The following is a 20,849-nucleotide window of genomic DNA, read 5'->3' as shown; positions in this document are numbered from 1 at the left end:
AAAAATGCTATTGCTCAAATCAATGTTATAGCATTTAAACGTGCTCGCGAGAACCCTGAATATACGTCTATTCACAGACTTGATGTGGTTTTCGTAATTACAGAATTCATGGCTTACAGAAAGTCGGTGGCCATCGTCTTATTGTCAAAGACATTGCTTTCCTTCCAAAAGAAAGTTAAGTTTGTTTGTTTGTTTTGGAATTTCGCACAAAGCTACTCGAGGGCTATCTGTGCTAGCCGTCCCTAATTTAGCAGTGTAAGACTAGAGGGAAGGCAGCTAGTCATCACCACCCACCGCCAACTCTTGGGCTACTCTTGTACCAACAAATAGTGGGATTGACCGTCACATTATACGCCCCCACGGCTGGGAGGGCGAGCATGTTTAGCGCGACGCGGGCGCGAACCCGCGACCCTCGGATTACGAGTCGCACGCGTTACGTGCTTGGCCATGACAGGCCAGAAAGATAAGTGCTTGTAACTTCCGTCCTTTGACCTCGAATTTGTCAGATATTGATGAAAGAAGTTCCACGTGGAAATCACACAAGTGGCTAAGTTCCACATAACTTTGTGAAACTTATGCGTCTGCCAGATGTCGAAAGTTTTGTCAGGATTTTTTTTTCGTTTCAGAAGAGGGAACTGCTTGAAAGGTTAACATAAAACACGAAATAAAAAAAACATTGGAGAAAATAACAATTGGGGGTTTTAGGTTTAAGAGAGGTTGTGGTTGAAAGTATTACACTTTACATATTACAGATATACGTAGTGTGGTATTTAGGACAAGCATAAGGCACATTCTGGGGTAACTTCAGTCCCAGCAACCCCATCTCTCCTCCAAACATACAATTACCGCTGCCCCTGATCTTATCCAAACATTATTTTTAAAATGATGTTGTATTTACAGAGCTATCTTGATAACAAATAAAATATTATAATAAAACACTAAAAATAAACCTTTTTGTTTCATGGTATAGCACAATGTTTCTCAAACGGTGTATCACGACCTCCAAGGGGGTCGTTCGCGATAAGACTTTCAGGGGTTGAAGGTCACGAAGTGTTTGAGAGGTACACATATCACCCTTATTATGAACTATGACGAACTGCGTCAACAAGCATCAATAATTTTCTCATCTCTATAAAAATAATGGGAGAGGGTCGTGACGACCATAGTCTGGATCTGGAGGTCGTCTAGCAAATCCGGCTGAGAAACACTGGTCTAGCATTATATGGCAATATAACAATTCAGAATTGTACTACGTTCGTACTTGATTTTTTTAAAAGAGCAGTTGGCATGAGGAGCAATTTTTACGAGCTCTCGCTAAACATCGTTTTGTTGTTATTAACTTATATTAATATAACGCAGTTCTGAATGAATATTGTAAGCCTATTGGACACTGGTTCCGGCATAAACTTTGTTCTAAGATTATATAAGTGTATTAAATAGCGCGTTGTTTTCTTATCCTAAGGGCGCAACTGTTTGACAACAGAGTGTTTGGCTGTTGACGATTCAGTGGTCACTAGTGGTAATAGCTTCAGTTTTGATTTTCGTGGGCTTGATGTTGACAAGTTGATGTACAACAGAGCACCAAAATGCGGAAGTACCACTATTTACAACATAATGCGAAAGCTTTCAGTGGACTTGGGCTATCAGCACTATAATTCAAAAATTTATGACAAGAAGATCTTAGATGAATCTCAACAGGTAAGCATGAATATCGTGTTATATTGTTGGAAGCTGCATTTTCAGTGTTAGTTAGTGAACTCAGGAGCTTAAGATTTACTAAATTAGATTAATATCAAAATACGGGAATTAATTATAAATAAGAAGTCTGTAGAGGCCCGGAGATGGCCGGATGGGTTAAGACGTTCGACTTGTAATCTGAAGGTCGTGGGTTCGAATCCCGGTCGCACCAAACATGCTCATCCTTTCAGCCGTTGTGGCGTTATAATGTGACAGTCAATCCCACTATTCGTTGGTAAAAGAGTGGCCCAAGAGTTGGCGGTGGGTGGTGAGGACTAGCTGCCTTCCCTCTATTCTTACACTGCTAAATTAGGGACGGCTAGCGCAGATAGCCCTCGAGTAGTTTTGCGCGAAATTCAAAAATAAAAAGAAGTCTATAAAGTTAGAGTACTAATCTGTCAGTGAAGTATTAATTTGTGTAGTTAATAGGGATTTAGAGGGATATATTCTGTGTTTGTTGTCAGTTAAGTTAATCAGTCATTTAGTAAACAAACTCTGTTGAACGTGAAAACGTTATTTGTGAACTTAGGCCTACAACTATGTAAAACGTAAAGTTACCCGTGGCAAATTCCATCATTGCTAAAGTGGGCGTGGCCTTACGTTCATCAAATAATAATTTTAAATAAACGACCAATGATATTTTAAGTAAACTTAAAATAGACTTCGAAGTTTCGGAGAGCACTACAAACAGAGACACCTAGTGACTTATTTCTCAAATTTAATTGGCGGTGGAATTAAAGAAGTATATCTGTTATTTTTGCTTGGTATTTTAAAAATTAAAATTCTATGGTAGTTGGTGTTATTTTGAATTTGGTATTGCAGAAACAGGTTTCAGATATGTATGTGTTATAACTGATATCTTAAAAATATTACTCCTTCAGCATTTTATTATTCAATAATTTCTTGTATCAAGCTTTACTTTCGTTCTGTAGTAATGTTCTGTTGGAAGTATAATAAAGTTCGAATAGCTTATCCATATTCTCCATATATTTTATTTATATTTAAACTTAATATGCCTTGTTTGTATTGTGTTTTAGATCAATGTATTCAAGATTCATACGTGGAATATATTTGAAGTAGTCAAATCAATAATCAATATATTTCATATTAAAATACTGATATTTTAATCTGATACGTTTCGTTGTCTTTCCCTTGCCAGCGTAGGTTCGTAAAGAGAGTCAGAAAAATGCCTTCACCCTGCAGTTTTGATAGACACGTGTTTTTTGTCAACTTCTCAAAGTAAGTGTAAACATCCTGACTTAGTTTATAGCTTGTTTCTCAAGCTTACAACAGCTTGTTGCTGCTGTTACATTATGGAGAAACTAAAAATTAACCTGACCTTCAGTATAGGTACTTTAAGTGTAGTCTTCTTACAAATATACTTGTAAAGATTGGAATGCTACATTTCTTCAGTGAGGTACTCTAGCTGTTAGCAACATTTTCGTCCATAAACCGAATAATATCTTATAAGATTCGGTTAAATTAGAAGACTTACGTTAGTCCTAAATTCAAATTCTAAGCTAACGATGCAAAACAGTCTTTATAATATATATCTGATAATTAAGACAAATCTTTAAAAAAAATTAATTTGATTATATTCGAAATCGTAAGTGGTATGTTAGTTTCATTAATGAAATGATATTGATTCATTATTACCAATTTAGAAGCAGTATGAAGATCGCCTCTTCCTACAACGTTCGTGATCAAGTTTCCAATGTATTGCTTTTGTTTGTTTCTTTCGTTTTAATTTCGTGCAAAGCAACACGAGGGCTATCTTCGAGGGCTAATTTTGCAGTGTAAGACCAGAGGGAAGGCAGATAGTCATAATCACCACCCACTGCCAATTCTTGGACTATTCTTTTACCAACGAACAGCGAGACTGGCCGTAACATTATAACGCCCTTTTCTTTCTTTTTTTTAATTCATGAAAGAAAAGGAAAATCCCTTCACACAAATAGAGTTCATTACAATTTCCCAAACTGTATATCGGTATGAATTTTAAATAAATACGTTTCCCAAGTATTACATGGAGAGTTTTATCATTTTCAGGTTACACGCCTTAAATAAACGTAAATTTCATTGGGTTATTAATAGAACAGTCAGATAAGGCGTTCCAGGTAACTTCTTCCTGCTAGGATGTTCTTTCGTTGTAGCTACTGGATCCTTGTTCTTCAACACACGAAATGTTGTTAAAGATACATCTTCATCTTATTCAGTTAAAGTTCGAGATCGGTACTTGCGGTAGACACATCACAGATAACCCAAAGTGAAGTTTGTGCATAAAAAAATAAACAAATTGATGCATCAAGGTTACTTTATCGGTTTGTTAAAATACAGAAGATATAATCCTCGTAAAACACGTTATGATACAATATAACAACAATATAACACGTTATGATACAATAAAACACGTTATGATACAATATAAACACGTTATGATACAATAAAACAAGTTATGATACAATAAAACACGTTATGATACAATAAAACACGTTATGATACAATATAAACACGTTATGATACAATAAAACACGTTATGATACAATAAAACACGTTATGATACAATATAACACGTTATGATACAATATAACACGTTATGATACAAAAAACACGTTATGATACAATATAAACACGTTATGATACAATATAACACGTTATGATAAATAAAACACGTTATGATACAATATAAACACGTTATGATACAATATAACACGTTATGATACAATAAAACACGTTTCAAAAACTTTGGGTTTGGCATTAGTTCCAGTTGAGCGGGAAGTGCACTGTTCTTTTATAATTGAGATATTTCATGTTTACCAGTAAGGGTATGGAAAATTTTCCCGCCGTTTCAAGTTCTGTTTGGTTGTAATTTTAAGCAAAGTAATACATCAGAAGCTTGAAGATTATTATGATATATCAATTTCATGCCGAATTTTAAATCATTTTTAGAAACTGAATACATTGTACTGTCTCAATGACTTCACCAGAATAAGTTGACTTCTTTTAAATATCTACGGATTTACAACGCTAAAATCAGGGCCTCAGCAAATAGCCCAATGTGGCTTTGCTGTAAGAAAAGACACGCACACGCACTCTTACAAACGTATCAAATTCTGTCTGATTTGAAGTATGCGTTACTTTACCGACTGTTGTGTTCAAAGAAATCTGATTGTGCAAAATATACACAAAGATCAGAAAAAAACAACACGAGTGTCATAAAGAAAACACGAATACATCTTGTTCTTTGAAAATAGCTCTTTGTACTGAACCTTCTATACAATGTAGTTTTTGGGTAATCCTTTTTCCATAAGCTAGATAAGAGCAGCCGTACATAAACATTTACAACTAAATAAGTAAAATCAACATAAAATAGACAACTTTTGATTTCTCATGCTTTTGTAACTTAATATGTGAGTACGTGTTGAGAGAGGGTTACTTTCAAGCAAATTGTTTTCTTTTTATCTGTATTTTCCTTCATGATGTGAAATCAGGTGTAAAGAAAAAACGTTGCTCTTGTAACTCCACCCCCTGTTACAAAGACCCCACTAGTGTTGTATTAATGTCATTGGCTTCTATAACAGCTTGTTTGTTTGTTTTTGAATTTCGCGCAAAGCTACACAAGGGTTATCTGCGCTAGTCGTCCCTAATTTAACAGTGTAAGACTAGAAGAAAGGTAATTAGTCATCACCACCCATGGCCAATTCTTGGGCTACTCTTTTATCAGCGAATAGTGGGATTGACCGTTACATTACAACGTCCCCACGGTTGAAAAGGCGAGTATGTTTGGTGTGACGAGGATTCGAACCCGTGATCTTCAGATTACGAGTTGAGTGCCTTAACTACCTGCTACTTAAAGTATTAGAGTCAACTGGAAAATGTGTTTTTGAGAGTCAATTCAATATTTGTAATATTTACGTAATTTTTATTTTAACTTGTACTTAAATAAGAAAAGTGCTTCCGACGAGCTATTACTCATTCGAATGTATATAAAATGAAAAGATGATTTTTCCTTATATTAAATAAACGTCAAAATGTTTATATAAAATGTTATGAAACATACATAACAGGTTTGGTGAAAAATCGCCCTTGTACATCAATGTTGTAAGAGATCCTGTGGAAAGAATCATCTCTTCTTACTTTTATCGTCGGGTTACTGCCAGACGACGAGCCAACAAAGAAAGGCTTAACGAATACTGGATGAATAAGGTTCGTAACAACCTTGTACTGATTTGTTGTGTTTATTTACAAAATCATGTCTCAACTGTACTCATTTATTGTGTTTCGTAACAAACCAATGTCTCATCTGTATTGATTTATTATGTTTCTCTACAAAATCATGTCCCAGCTGTACTGATTTATTATGTTTCTCTACAAAATCATGTCTAGCTGTACTGATTTATTATGTTTCTCTACAAAATCATGTCTCTGTATTGATTTCTTATGTTTCAAAGCTGTAGCTGTATTGATTTATTATGTTTCTCTACAAAATCATGTCCCAGCTGTACTGATTTATTATGTTTCTCTACAAAATCATGTCTCGGCTGTATTGATTTCTTATACTTCTGTACAAAATCATGTCTCGGCTGTATTGATTTATTATATTTCTGTAAAATATCATGTCTCGGCTGTATTGATTTATTATATTTCTGTAAAAAATTATGTCCCAGCTGTACTGATTTATTATGTTTCTCTACAAAATCATGTCCCAGCTGTACTGATTTATTATGTTTCTCTACAAAATCATGTCTCGGCTGTATTGATTTATTATACTTCTGTACAAAATCATGTCCCAGCTGTATTGATTTATTATATTTCTGTACAAAATCATGTCCCAGCTGTACTGATTTATTATGTTTCTCTACAAAATCAATGTCCCAGCTGTATTGATTTATTATATTTCTGTACAAAATCATGTCTCAGCTTACTGATTTATTATGTTTCCCTACAAAATCATGTCTCAACTGTACTGATTTAATGTATCTTATACTTTGTTTTCTAGTCTTATACATTCTTTTTCACGTAATTATTATTTTCTGGTGCAGGATAATAAATGAAATGGTTTCAAATAACTTATTACATTTAATTTTAAGAAACGAGAAAACAATATTCTGGATACTAATTAAATATCAATTATATATTTCTCAGTTATAGTCATAGAACATTTTTATATTTGTATGCTTTAGAGATGGATGATAATTATAAACAGAATAATTTATTTTTAAATACCTCTTTCCAATAATCACGACGAATATTAAGAGATCAATCGATTGAAATTTTTGTTTGTTGTTAAACACAAAGCTATACAGTAGGCTATTGTTTTCTATCCCCCGATCTTTTAGCGTTATAAGTTCTCAGATCAAAATAATCTCTATATTAAATGTAGCTAAACCTAAGTTAGCTAGGAGTGTATATTCATATATATTAAATAATAATAAAAAAGTTCTTTCGTTGTAGCAGACAGATCAAATTGGTTTGAATATGTTTAAAATTTCAAGATTTCCTTTCTTTTCTTCTTTCTATCATGAAGAGTAAAATATTTAATTTTAAACGTGTCAAATAAAACATTTAAAGGATAGCTTATTCACATTTTCGTACTTCAGAAAATAACACGAAAATATAAGGCCACTTATGAGCGTATTGGTTTTGCTATATCTTTTCGAAACGCATATTAATTCTTAGAATAAAACACGATAAATAAATACTCTTGACGCCATCTATGAAAGATAAAAAACTCAAATATACTTTCTAGACAAAAAAAAATGTTTAAGGACTGCAAACGTGACGAAATGTATTACAAAGAGAATTATGTTCAACCGTCAAAAGTTCAAGCTTTAGTCTAAAGTGAAAAGGAAACTTCAATAAATGTCAGTTGTGATTTTTAGATGGCGCCACTAATGTTTCTTTAGCTTTCGGTGTGGGTGTTTTCTCAATTTTCATACACCTGTTTCCTCTTACTTGTAGAGGCATTAAGTGCCCTAAGCAGAATTCTTATTTTCTTTCCAGAAATAATAATTCAACCAAAGATATTCTTAATAATCTGATAATACTAATATCACAGAAAGATATATGTTTGTATTTAAACGCAAAGCTACACAACTTATTATCTGTGTTTTGCCAACCACGGGTATCGAAACCCGTATTCTAGTGTTGCAAGTTTCACGCATACCGCTGTGGCACTGAGGAGGCCGGAGATGAATGAGTCATGATGATGTTATATCTATCTATACCCCTCCGGGTCTCCATTCATGTCACATCTTTATAATTTGTAAATAAATGTTGTGTATTCAGCTCTATAGGATACTTAGCCCTTTTGTAAATTTTCAATAACATTTATTAACAATATTCCTAACCATAGTAGTTTGTTAGCAAGCGCAAAGCTACACAATGGGTTGTCTGTGCTCTGTCTACCATGGGTATCGAAACCAGATTTTAGACTTATAAGCTCTCAAACTTACTGATAAGTTGCTGGGAGGGTGGACCATGGTGGACTGTGTATACATAATCTAGATTTGAAAATGTACTTTAAATATTATCTTAGTTTCAATAACTGAATTACTTCTAGTTTATCAGTTTTGTGCAAGTGCTTTCGGAATGAAGCAACGAATAACTTTACTTATAGTTAAACGAAATAAATATCAGATAAATCCAAAGGTTAGTAAAAACGTATTGTGGCTATTACTTTGGTGGTGACCATAATTTAGGCCTAAGATCAGTAATAACATGAAAAAATATACATAAATAAGTTTATACTGTAAATCAAAGAAAAAAAGGCATTTTATTTAATTAAAACATGCGCTTTTAAGGTATTTACCTGCGTTAGCTTGGAGTAATTTTATATCAAATTATTAATCAATAATATTTGCTTTTTAAACAACTGTGTCTTCAAACTACTTCAGCTACACGAAAATTTTGTTCCAATATGAGTCATAATCCATGACCTATAACCTCTTTCATACCGTTGTTGACTTTTAAAGCTTTGAAAGTTTATTGCTTCATGATTCCCTAGCAAAGTCTAATTGGTTTATAATTTACATATTTAGTACATTAATGTATAAGAATAAACTCTGTTTCTGAGTTTTGTTAAATTGCTGTTTTAGACTACATTTTATATGAAAACCTTTTAGTTCTAGAATATTTAAGATATTATTTCAGGGGTATTTTAGGAAGTGCAAACCTAGTGAAAAAATTTAAGTGAACTTGAAAGAAGTCGAAACGTCGTTCTTTGTTTTGTAACAAGCAGTAAAAGTGTATTAAACTATTTAACACATATATATTTTTATTCTACTTATGATTCTGCCATCTATACGTAAAGAATAAAACTACTATTTTCAGTAACACAACATTATTAAACGAAATAAAACATTATTTAAAAAATAGTGTATGACAACTTAATTACTTATCTTTCTCTCTGAAATAATGTTTCTCAAACATCTGAGACTTTTCAAATTCCATGATTTTGGATTAAGTTTACTGGTGCTTTGAAATATTATAAAATATAAATATTATGTGTAAACATTGAAAATTGCCAAAGGACTGACTGAAAAACAATAAGCCAAGATTTTACGATAAAAATCTAGTAAACTGCCAATTATGTTTCAGATTCTTCTTGAGTTTTCCATTTTGGATTTCATATCAGATTTATCTTATGTTTCTCAAGGTAACTTTTCAGCACTAGAGGCCGCCACTTTAGTTGGACGATGACGGGCAAAAGGGTTTTAAAAACATCAAACGTTAATTAAGTTATTAAAACATTGGAAATCTATTAGTCTACAAATATATATTATCATAAAACACGAATGCTCAAACGGTTAAGGGTGAGAAATGTTGTTACAGTTTTATTTGTATAGACTTAGTTACGTTTGAACACCCAATGTTAACATCGTTTTCAGCCTATTTGACCAATTTCGCAATATATGTTCCACTAGGACGCTTTTTTTTTATTTCTGCCAAACTCTACTGTTAGGATGGAAATCTGTTCTCGAAAAGAGTAAAATAAATGCTGGCTGAGGGTAGAAGTTAATAAGGTACAATAACATTAGCAGGGCTGAACGGAATCAACGAGTTGTTGTCAAAGGGCAGGCCTGAGCACCTTCTGTACACAAGCAGCCATGCCAATATTAATTATTTTCTTTTGAGCAGGCACTCGATTTTCATTGTTATAACAGTAACTGTTACGATTGGTGTTAAAATGCAAACATGTTTAATTATTTGTTAAAATAATTACAGAGTTATTTTACATTAATAGCAGTTATAAATTTTGTCTGTATGGACTCCATCTTCTGATTTAAAAAAAAAAAGACCAACAAAGCAGAAAACAGACTTCTGTTGGTGGGAGGAGACTGAGAAATAAGTCATTAGGTTGATACAGTGATGGGAAGAGAATACTCCACATATAGTTTGTTTGTTTGTTTTGTTTGTTTGGGAATTTCGCACAAAGCTACTCGAGGGCTATCTGTGCTAGCCGTCCCTAATTTAGCAGTGTAAGACTAGAGGGAAGGCAGCTAGTCATCACCACCCACCGCCAACTCTTGGGCTACTCTTTTACCAACGAATAGTGGGATTATACACCCCCACGGCTGGGAGGGCGAGCATGTTTAGCGCGACGCGGGCGCGAACCCGCGACCTTCGGATTACGAGTCGCACGCCTTACGCGCTAGGCCATGCCGGGCCCAACATATATGAAGGGACAGTTTGTGACAATACATTGTAATGACAGTTTGTGACAATACGTTGTAATGACAGTTTAACTATATTTTAACGTATTTTAAGATGTATCATTAATTTTAATTATTAACTTTAATTAAATAGTTTATTTTTAGTTATTATTTATATACTTTTACTCTAAAAGCGAGGGCTCGGCATAGCCAAGTAGTAAAGGCGCGCTCATCTCGTAATCTAAGAGTCGCAGATTCGAATCCCAAGTATGCTTGCCCTTTCAGCCACAGAAGCGTTATATAGTTACGGTCGATCCCGCTATTCGTTGGTAAAAGAGTAGCCCAAGAGTTGACAGTTGGTAGTGATGACTAGCTGTCTTACACTGCTAAATTAGGGACGGCTAGTGCAGATAGCCCTCGAGTAGCTTTGGGCAAAATTCAAAACAAACAAACAAATCTAAAACTGAGTTAAGTCTGCTACATATAATGCTAGATTTTACTCAGGTAATCTCCCGTTCGAACAGTATCGTGAGATGCGTGTGCATTCTCAGGATAATTTGTACATTACGTATAAAAAGAGTAATATTTAGCTTTTTTTTCAGAAGTTCGAGCAGTGTGTGCTTTCAAGTGACCCAGAATGCACTTTCATTGATGGACGAACCTACAGCGTATTACTTCTTCCATACTTCTGCGGCCAGGACAAAAAATGTCTGTAAGATTTTAATGAACGTTTCTAGGCCTAAATGTCGATCTGTTACGAATTTTAGACTATATGCTACATCCTCATGTGGAAGTTAGGCCTATTAACTTTCACTAGCGTGAGACAATAATTAGTGTCTTACAATTTTAAAAAAAAATATTAATTAAAAGCACTACGAACTGCATCATAAACGTTAAAAGCTACATTGTTTACGTAACCCATCAGTGATTTTGTCACGTGTATATATGTACTAGGTGTTGTACCCGTTTCCTGAAGAGAAGTTATCTTAGGACATGAAGAATTGCTTCCCATTATATGCAATTCTAAAAAAAAAAAAAAAACAAGTCCATAAAAATTGTAAAATACAAAATATCAAACCGCAAATTTCTGTGATCCAAATGAACCTCCGTATCAAATTTGGTGAAGCTCCACCTATAGGAGGTAAAGTAGTGGTAAAATATCCCATAAAAACCGCATAACTAAAAATTTGTATTTTCCCTGAACTGACCTAATGAACTCCCTTACTAATTTTGATAAAGATATATTCATACCCTGGTTACATGAATATACAACATACATTACTATTATACTTATATATGCGTGTGTAGAAGCTTCGTATTTATGAATAGGCCTAAAAATTATGAAGAGCGTTCTGGCAAAAAATGTTATTGGATTTTCATACTTGTTTGATTTTCGTTATTTTCAAGTATAAAACAGGTACGCTGATTAAGTTAATATCTTGAGACAACCAATTATCATTGTATAAGTTACAGGGTTTGTATTAATTTATTGCTTATAGAAATGTTTAGTCGTAAAATCTGACTAGCAATACTTATATTATGATAACTTCAAAATATTATACATTGAGGTCATGTTATGTTGTGCTAAAAATATAATATTGTGTTCAAGTCAGTTAACACGAAAAACACGAACACTAAAAAAGATTGTTATTTAAGACACAGCTTGAGGAATAGTAATATGTCTCAACTCTGTTTTAACAAATATTTGCTTTGTTTATCATAGGGTCCACAATCATCCCTGGGCTCTCTGGCAAGCCAAGCAGAACATTGAAAAATTTTATCCTGTGGTAGGCGTATTAGAAGATATGAATACCACACTAATTGTTCTAGAGCGTCGGTTACCTCGTTTCTTCCGTGGAGCCTTAAAACTGTACCACAATACTGGTAGGTATGTCTCAGTATCAACCATGTTCAGATTGTAACTGTACCCTTGTTTTTGTTTCCATTTCTTTCGAAAGATAGGAACAGTTTGTTTGTTTGTTTGTTTTTGAATTACGCACAAAGCTACTTCAGGGCTATCTGTGCTAGCCGTCCCTAATAGTAGTGTAAGACTAGAGGGAAGGCAGCTAGTCATCACCACCCACCGCCAACTCTTGGGCTACTCTTTTACCAACGAATAGTGGGATTGACCGTTACATTATAACGCCCCCACGGGTGAAAGGGCGAGCATGTTTGGCGCGACGGGAATGCGAACCCGCGACTCTCAGATTACGAGTCGCACGCCTTAACACGCTTGGCCATGTCGGGCCTGATAGGAACAGAATCAAATATAAGAAAGTTATTACACCTTAAAAATGCAGAAATTTTGTTTCTGAGTTTGTGCTGGTTACACCATATCGTTTCAATGTGTTCTTCCTGTGACACATCTCTCATTTTATGACTGTCAAATGCTAGTCAATGTCAAATGACTCAAATATTAAATATAATGATACTAGCACTGCTTCTTGAAACAATTCAACGATGATTTTCCTAAGAACTGTGATGAATAAATATAAAATGTGCAGTGAACCAAATCCATTGAATCAGAAAGTATATAGAACATGATTTTCTAGTTGACAGTTTACAACTGTCTCTTGTTATTCCGTGTGCTATTTAAATAATAAAAACTTATTTGCGTTTGTTCTTAAGGAAATGAGATTGACAGTTATGTACTGTTGCCAAAAATGTTTGGTTTTTCGATGCAATGGGAGCATCGAACACACCAGAGCGCTCAGGTTTATTACGTAGTCATTTGGATTTTTTCTTCTGGATGGCACCGTTCATTGTCATTTTACAGAGTGCAAGAAAATACAGGTACCGAAAGAATTTCTATAAGAAGTGTCAGAGGGCAGCTATTCAAATCAATTCATTCGGCGTGGTACAATAAAATAATGGTTTTATGTGATACTGACATGAATTAATATATGTAAACCGACAAACAAATATATATTCAAACATATTTCTCTTTTCATGCGTTTTTCGCTCATGCACCTGTTTCAAAATATTCTTTTTCAATTATTCAATGGAGGAAGTCCAATTTTTATCGTAAAACTCACTCACAAAAAGAATCACCTTTGTTCTTATCAGTTTTTTTTTATTCAGCACATGAGAAGACTAATGGATCGATATTGACATCAATATGATATCAAATTTTTGAAACTGCAAAAAAATCAATAATTTTTTATAATGTATGCTTGAAGACAAGCATTTTGATAAATCATTTTTTCTAAGGTTAACCGTTCAGAAGATTTGAAGCGTGGCATACAGATATTTGGTTATAATATCATAGTATAGTTAGAAACGTGATGCTAAAGACAGTAATTCTGTGGCTCAACACGTTCATTATCAACATTGTCAGTGACCAACAATCCAAATAATTAACTTATTTGAGGTTTGATATGTGATATATGATGTTATTTAAAATTTGTTTTGGATGGTTTGTTAGTTGTTATATGGACTTTACAGTTTGTAAAATATAATAGATTAAAATAATGTTTATTGTTACGGTGACCTTTAGAATCAACAGGTGTGGTCCTTTGACTATTAAAGATTTTGACCTAATGATATATTGATGGAGACTGTTACGTATTATAATTTATCTCAAACGAACTTCCAATTTATTATGTTATATATTTCGATTTCAAATAGCTAGAAACTGCGTTAAATTCGAATTTGAATTCAGAAGTTAACTAAAAGTAGAGCTGTATCAAATTTATGATGTTTGCCAACAAGATTGATCAACACCGTTTTCTATTTTAATACCAATATATTTGAATATATGAACATTAATACAACTTATAATAACGGTTATCACGAATAATGGTTTATATACAAAGGTGTTTACAAACTTACAACCAATATTAAGTTTTCTGTTTGATCTGTAACTGAATATTTTATCAACGGTTCACGATGAGCGAATTAATTTCGAGTTGATGTCGATGCAGTTAACTTAACGTATAGCTAGATAACTCTTCACACGTGAGATTTTTACCGCTGAAGTTATCTGATGCTGTCATAGAAATACTAAAGACCAATGGTAATCCACTGAAGTTAACCGATTTGTAATGTTCGACATATAAAACGTTCCTGTTCAATTATATAAAGTTTCCTGATTAATAAGCGTTTACCACAATTACAGGTTTCGAGATTTATATTATACCACTGGCAGCAAACCAACAATATAAACTATCTTTCTGTTTATTGTGATGGCTACCTTTTAAGATCGGTTTGGTTTGTTTTGAATTTCGTTAAAAGATACACAAGGGCTATCTGTGGTAGCCGTCCCTAATTTAGCGGTGTAAGACTAGAGGGAAGGCAGCTAGTCATCACCATCCCCAACAACTGTTGGGATACTATTTTACTAACGAATAGTGGGGTTGACCGTCACATTATAACGCCCCCATGGCTGGAAGGGCGAGCATGTTTGGTGTAATGGGGACTCGAACCTGCGACCCTTAGGTTACGAGTCGAGTAACTTAACCACCTGGCCATGCCGGGCCTACGTTTTAAGAAAAGATTTTCTAGACATTTCAGCTAAGCCATCAATACTGATAGTCACTAATATTTACATACACTTATTACATTGTTCTTGTTTTAGAGAATCTTCTTCAACTTTAGTGAATAGGAGGGAATTTCACAATACAGATTTAAAAATATAAGTTACATGCATTTATAAATATATATTTAACTGAAATAATCATTGATAATAAAACAAATATATAACAGTCCGTCACAAGACACATTCAGCAAAGTCTGTCAATAGCATTAAACGTTTGGGTACTTCAAGATGAATTGAGGATGTTATTACGAAATGCTTTGTATCAACTGATAAGTTGGACAAATATTTGCCAAATAGTCTTTAATTATAGATGCATAACTATAATTTTTCTTATTCAGTGATTTTTCTTATTATGTAAATAAAACGATACTAGAAAATGCCCATTGTAACAATTCAACGGTAATTTTCCTAAAAATAGGGAAGAATAATGAGTCCAATACCATGAATCAGAGCATATTTATAATACGATTGTTTCGTAGGCAGTTTACAGCCATCTTTTGTCATTCCGTGTGTTACTTCAATAAGGAAAAACTGTATTGCGTTTGTTTTTATGCAAATGAAGCTAATTGTATTGCATTATTAATAAAAATATTTTGATTTCAATGCAATGGGTTCACCAAGCATAAAAAATCATGTTTTTAATGTATATGGAAACGTATCCAATAGCATGACTGAAGAAATGCATCTTGGTAGAGAAGTGGGTAATTTACTCAAATTAGTGCTCTGTGTCAATAGCAAAGTTAATAAAATTTGTGGAGTATTTATACAGATTGATCACAGGCCAAAAAAATTATCTTTCTACAAATCACTAGCTAGACCTCATTTGGAATACTGGGCAGAGGTTTGGTCTTTATCTAAAATAGGATATTGACATATTTTAAAATATCCTGAGGAGAGCTACTTGGATGCCTCTTAGAAAAGAAAAGTTATTTTTCAGAAATAGTTAGAATACATCTGTTAAGTTATTTTCTCTTGAGACAAAAAGGGTAAGAGATGATTTTAATTAAGTTTATAAGATCGTGTTTGAGATTAGTAGAATAAAAGAATCTGATTGGTAAATATAATAGCGCAAGAAGACACAAGTTATTAGGTTATGCTTCAGTTATACAATTGTTAATTTCTAATATGGTGATTGGTTTATAATATGTATTGCTAAAACACAGTTATGGTGGCCAGTATTTTACAGAAAGTTAGAAAGGACGCTGATAAAAAATAATGTGTGGGTTTAAATTTTTACATTTCTCAAGAGTTGATGTGTAAGGTTAGCATTGAATGACCAATCGGCTCCCTGTTGTCTGTATGTTAACTGCAATTTTTTTACATCTTTGAAACGCAAGTAAGGCTATCAGATGTATTGGTTTTACACATGTTGAGACCACTCTGCACTTTATGTGTTGAACAACATGCACCCTTTGTTTTAATCTAAACTTGGTGCGTCTATTTCTTCAATATCTCTTTTAACATGTGTCTGTTTCTTATAGCAAAGGAGCCAAAATGGGTGGTGATTCTAAATTTGGAGCATGGGCTCTAAGTATATAAAACAATATATGCATACAAAAAAAAAGAGTTTTAAGTTCATGTTTTACATGAAAATTCATTTGCAGTATTTTTTTATTTACATAAAATTATGATAAATTTGTTTCTTAATTTTTGAGAATTTTCAAACAGTAAAACAAGTGAAAACTATCTTCATATCGTTGTACGTACCATCCCATAAAGGTTTGATATTTTATATAACTTGATATAGATAAAGATTCTTATACCATCACTTGTACTCCAGTAAACTAATATAGAGTTTGATTTCTTTATTTTTCAACTTCGAAATTTTTGGTTTGAGGCAGCACAGAACAGTGTGTTGTGATGTATTAAACTGGGAGTTGTTAAGTAATATCATTATAATTTCATTAGCTAAAATGTGATAGTTATTTGTAAATAGAAAAAAACAAAATTTTATTGTTTCAGTTGAATTGTACTATTTTATTTCTTGTGTTCATCATAGGAATTAGAAATTCTTAAGTCAAAATAACGAAAAAATAAAATAGTTAACTTTGGATTGTGTAGGGCTTAACTCATCATGAACTTTTAACAATAAGGATTTATTTTGAACAGTAAATTAATTCAAACAAACTAAGTATACAAGCAGGTGGAAGTTATAAGTTGTTTGTTACATTTACTTCAAATCAATAATGCATATTAATTTACAGGGATTCGCCGTAATCAAAACACTCATAAGGAAGAAGTGTCTGAAGAAATTAAAGATTTGTTACGTGCCAATTTAACAGCAGAGTACGAGTTGTATTTCTTTATCAAACGTCGACTACGTCAACAATTACGTGATATCCAGATGGAAGTGAAGAGAAAAAAACACGTCAGAAGTAAAATCATATAGTGACATTCAGTTCAGTTTCATTTTCTATATTAGAAAATAACATTACACTGAAATCTTTGTGCAGTTTAGGCAAATGACTTGTATACTCCAGTTGGAGTGCTTTGTTAAATATCTGTTTAGACAAATGACTTGTATACTCCAGTTGGAGTGCTTTGTTAAATATCTGTTTGCTAACATGACCTTAAATATTACCATAGCAGTATTCAAAAGTAAAGTTAACTTTACATAATTTTGTTTTATTTTGTGAGATTCAAGCTTCAACTGAAATATTGAAGCCAATTTACAGAATACTGAGATTACATTCTATTGAATTGTGAGATGACATTCAAGATATTTATTTGTGTCTCATCATGTAACCTAAAACAATTTTCAGAAAACCAATTTTACAGATAATTTTAAAACATTGTAACAACTACATTTTCTAAGTTTATTATATGTACAAATTACAAATCTCTCCAATTATTATTTAATCAGAACATAACATCTATTAACTATCAGTTTTTACTTCACTTGGTTTTATTTTCGTCTTTACACAGTATTTCTAAACAACTGTTTTTAATTCTTGATGAGAAATGTTAATCCATAATCACTATTGTTTTAACAAATAACAGATAAACAGAATTACAAATACCAGCATCTCTGAAGCAGAAACGACAAGATACGTTACCTATCTGGATCTTTTACAGAGTCTCAACTGAACTATTATAGGGTATAATAGTTTTAATATTTCATTAGTAAAATAATGACATGTATTCGGTTTACAATAAAATTTTGAATACAAAAACTGCATATTTGAAGCATTTTGACAAATCCAACTAATAATTGAGTAAGAATATCAAAGGTTAAGCTTCATGTTTGTGACAAATTGGGACCAACTTTTTTGGCAGGCTATTTTCGTAAACATATGATTACAGAACATTTGCATATGATAAAAAATACTAGTTTACGAAAAATCATAGTGAAAATGCTAAATACAGAATAGCACAAAAAGTAGACAGTTTAATATTTATCTATAAAGAAAAACATAGATAATTATATCATGAAACTTATTAACTGGATCAGTTATTTGTCAAAGTAAAATAAAATACAAAGAATAAACATTATTTCAGAATAATTAAAAAGAATGAATTTGTCTTAAAAACTCTAGATATTCCTAATGCAAGACAATCTGAACATAAGATTTCGTTACATAATTTACATCTATATTATTTAATGATCTGGTAACGCTAATAAATTCGTTGATAGATCAGTTTATATATCTACCCATAAAAATCGAAAAAATAAACTTTTACTACTAATAATATAAAAACCATATCACGTTTTTGTGCATGTAATAATTACATTCATTTTGATAAATACACTTATAAACAACCAGTAGATACACTGATGGGTTTTCATTATTCAAACTGTGTTGCAAATTTATATATTTATTATTACAAAAATAAATTTACAAGTAATTTTCCAGATTTTGGATTATTTTCCTCAACATATAGATCCGGAGTCTAGATAAGGAACAGATAGGGCTGAGACGATACCAGAACCTTAACTATTTCATTTTTACCAAATATGCTCGCCCTTTCAGCCGGGGAGACGTTACAATGTGACGGTCAATCCCACTATTCGTTAGTAAAAGAGTAGCACAAGAGTTGGCGGTGGGTGGTGATAACTAGCTGCCTTCCCTCTAGTCTTACACTGCTAAATTAGGGACGGCTAGCGCAGATAGCCCTCGAGTAGCTTTGCGCGAAATTCAAAACAAACCAAACCAAATTTTATTAGTATTAATAATGCAAAAAATAATTATATTTGTAACATATATCCTGCAATTCTAAAGGCAAAGAACAACTCTATATCAAGTACTAAAGCACATTATTTTGGTTTAGATAATAAAATAATTATATTAATATTATTGAAAACAGTTTCTATGTCCCTGAATTTCACATTTCTCTTCGGCCATCGAATATAAAGTTTATTAAATGACAGCTTCAGACTCGTCTCACTCGTTTATTAGGGTAAACTAGAGCAAACGATTTCACCATGGTTCGTATAAAACCATTTGCATGTATTTGTGTCACCAGCAGGACTTACATTCTGATCAACAGCTCCATCTTGGTGGTGATGTTCTTCCCGTGGTGGCTAAGACAAAATTATTGGAACTCATCTTTGACCATAAACTAACGTTTATTCCTCAATTTAAACAGCTTTGTGTCATAGACATCAAACATCCTCTGTGAACCTGACGATGACCGAAGAAGGTCGAAACGTTGTTCGCTCTTCTATATAAAATATTTTCTCAACCCAAACGAGCCGTTCTTGCATATAAATTTCTCAACAAGTGGGTTTCACGACATCACTGAATGTTACTGAGTCTTGTGACCTTTCTTTGAACCCCCTGAAGAAGACAGATACTTCCGATAACAAGTACCATCTTCTCTTTGCTGAATGTCTTTCGAGCCATTTTTTGTTCCCGTTTTTATGGATGGTTCAAAATCAGGTAATTCTCTGTGCTTTGCTATGGTTTGTTGTAACTCGTTGGTTGCCCATAGGATGCTCTCTGCAGATTATGTGTTTACTGCTGAGTTACATGTATTTCCACTTGCCTTGAATCACATAGAAGTTAAGCGATACACTAACTGTACTGTATACATTTATTCACTTAGCTCTCTGCTGGCCATGTAATCACTTAATGTGAGATCTTACTTGATGATCTAACATATTCAGAAACGACTGGCTCATTTCTCTTTGTATATTATCGCTATTCCTTTTTCTGTATTCTTGACCATGTCAGTATTTGTGAGAATGATTTTGCTGACACCACTGCAAAGTTCATCAGCTTTGGCATCGTCTCAGCCTTATCTGTTCCTCATATAGACTCCGGATCTGGATTACGTTACGGCTTCATGACAATTAGCAATCAATTTAGAGTGAGCAACTTCGTAACAAGCTTTTACAGATTAAGCCTGATACTGTTGTTTGGACACCTATTTTTCGCAAGGATCAGAAGAAGAAAGTTGCCTTGTCAAGGCCCTGCACTGACCACAGTTCCTTTACTCATAATTTTCTTTTAAGTGTAACCTTTGTGACACTCGGATCACACTTACCAACGTTTTACTTTCGTGCTGTCGTTACTAATATAAGCAGTGACGCAATTTTCCAACATATTTTTATAGGAATTTACCTCTTCCGTTAGGACGCGGTAATTCTAAGGATTTACGACACTAAAATCAGGGGTCCGATTCCTCTCGCTGGACACAGCAGACAGCCCGATGTAGTTTTACAATAAGAAAAACACACACTCTGGGAAGTTACCTCTAACATTATACAGCACCATTGGCGATAGTGACATTGTCCAGACTGGTAGTACTGTTCGCTTTTTTATGAGATATTGGCCATTTTCATTATATACAATTCTGATATTTGATTTATGGACATGTTTTACTCTTAGCTTATTTCCTCTATGTTTTTTATCGTCCTTTACTTCTTTCTTACTTTTTAACGGTTGTTTGGCGCAGGTAATCACGTTGCTTTGTGCCAA

General features: G+C 33.2%; 1 protein-coding gene across 5 annotated transcripts in view; it reads left to right on the top strand.

The window, feature by feature from the left end:
• LOC143239451 (uronyl 2-sulfotransferase-like) overlaps positions 1–18,057 on the top strand; it is a 215,936-nt gene extending 197,879 nt beyond the window's left edge. For 3 of the 5 annotated variants that reach the window (XM_076480526.1, XM_076480527.1, XM_076480525.1), the window contains exons 4-9: positions 1,463–1,698; positions 2,897–2,976; positions 5,805–5,943; positions 10,994–11,103; positions 12,115–12,275; positions 17,133–17,546. In XM_076480526.1, coding sequence (XP_076336641.1) covers positions 1,463–1,698; positions 2,897–2,976; positions 5,805–5,943; positions 10,994–11,103; positions 12,115–12,275; positions 17,133–17,317 — 911 coding nt within the window. In that variant the 3' untranslated portion in view covers positions 17,318–17,546. Of the gene's footprint in view, positions 1–1,462; positions 1,699–2,896; positions 2,977–5,804; positions 5,944–10,993; positions 11,104–12,114; positions 12,280–17,132 lie in introns of all 5 variants that reach the window. The other 2 variants (XM_076480529.1, XM_076480528.1) reach the window with 2 other exon arrangements.
• Positions 18,058–20,849: the final 2,792 nt, after the last annotated feature.

This window comes from Tachypleus tridentatus, chromosome 13 (assembly GCF_004210375.1).
Source record: "Tachypleus tridentatus isolate NWPU-2018 chromosome 13, ASM421037v1, whole genome shotgun sequence".
NCBI lineage: Eukaryota > Metazoa > Arthropoda > Merostomata > Xiphosura > Limulidae > Tachypleus > Tachypleus tridentatus.
The sequence above is the reverse complement of the archived record's forward strand: the minus strand, read 5'-3'. Positions and strand labels throughout refer to the sequence as shown.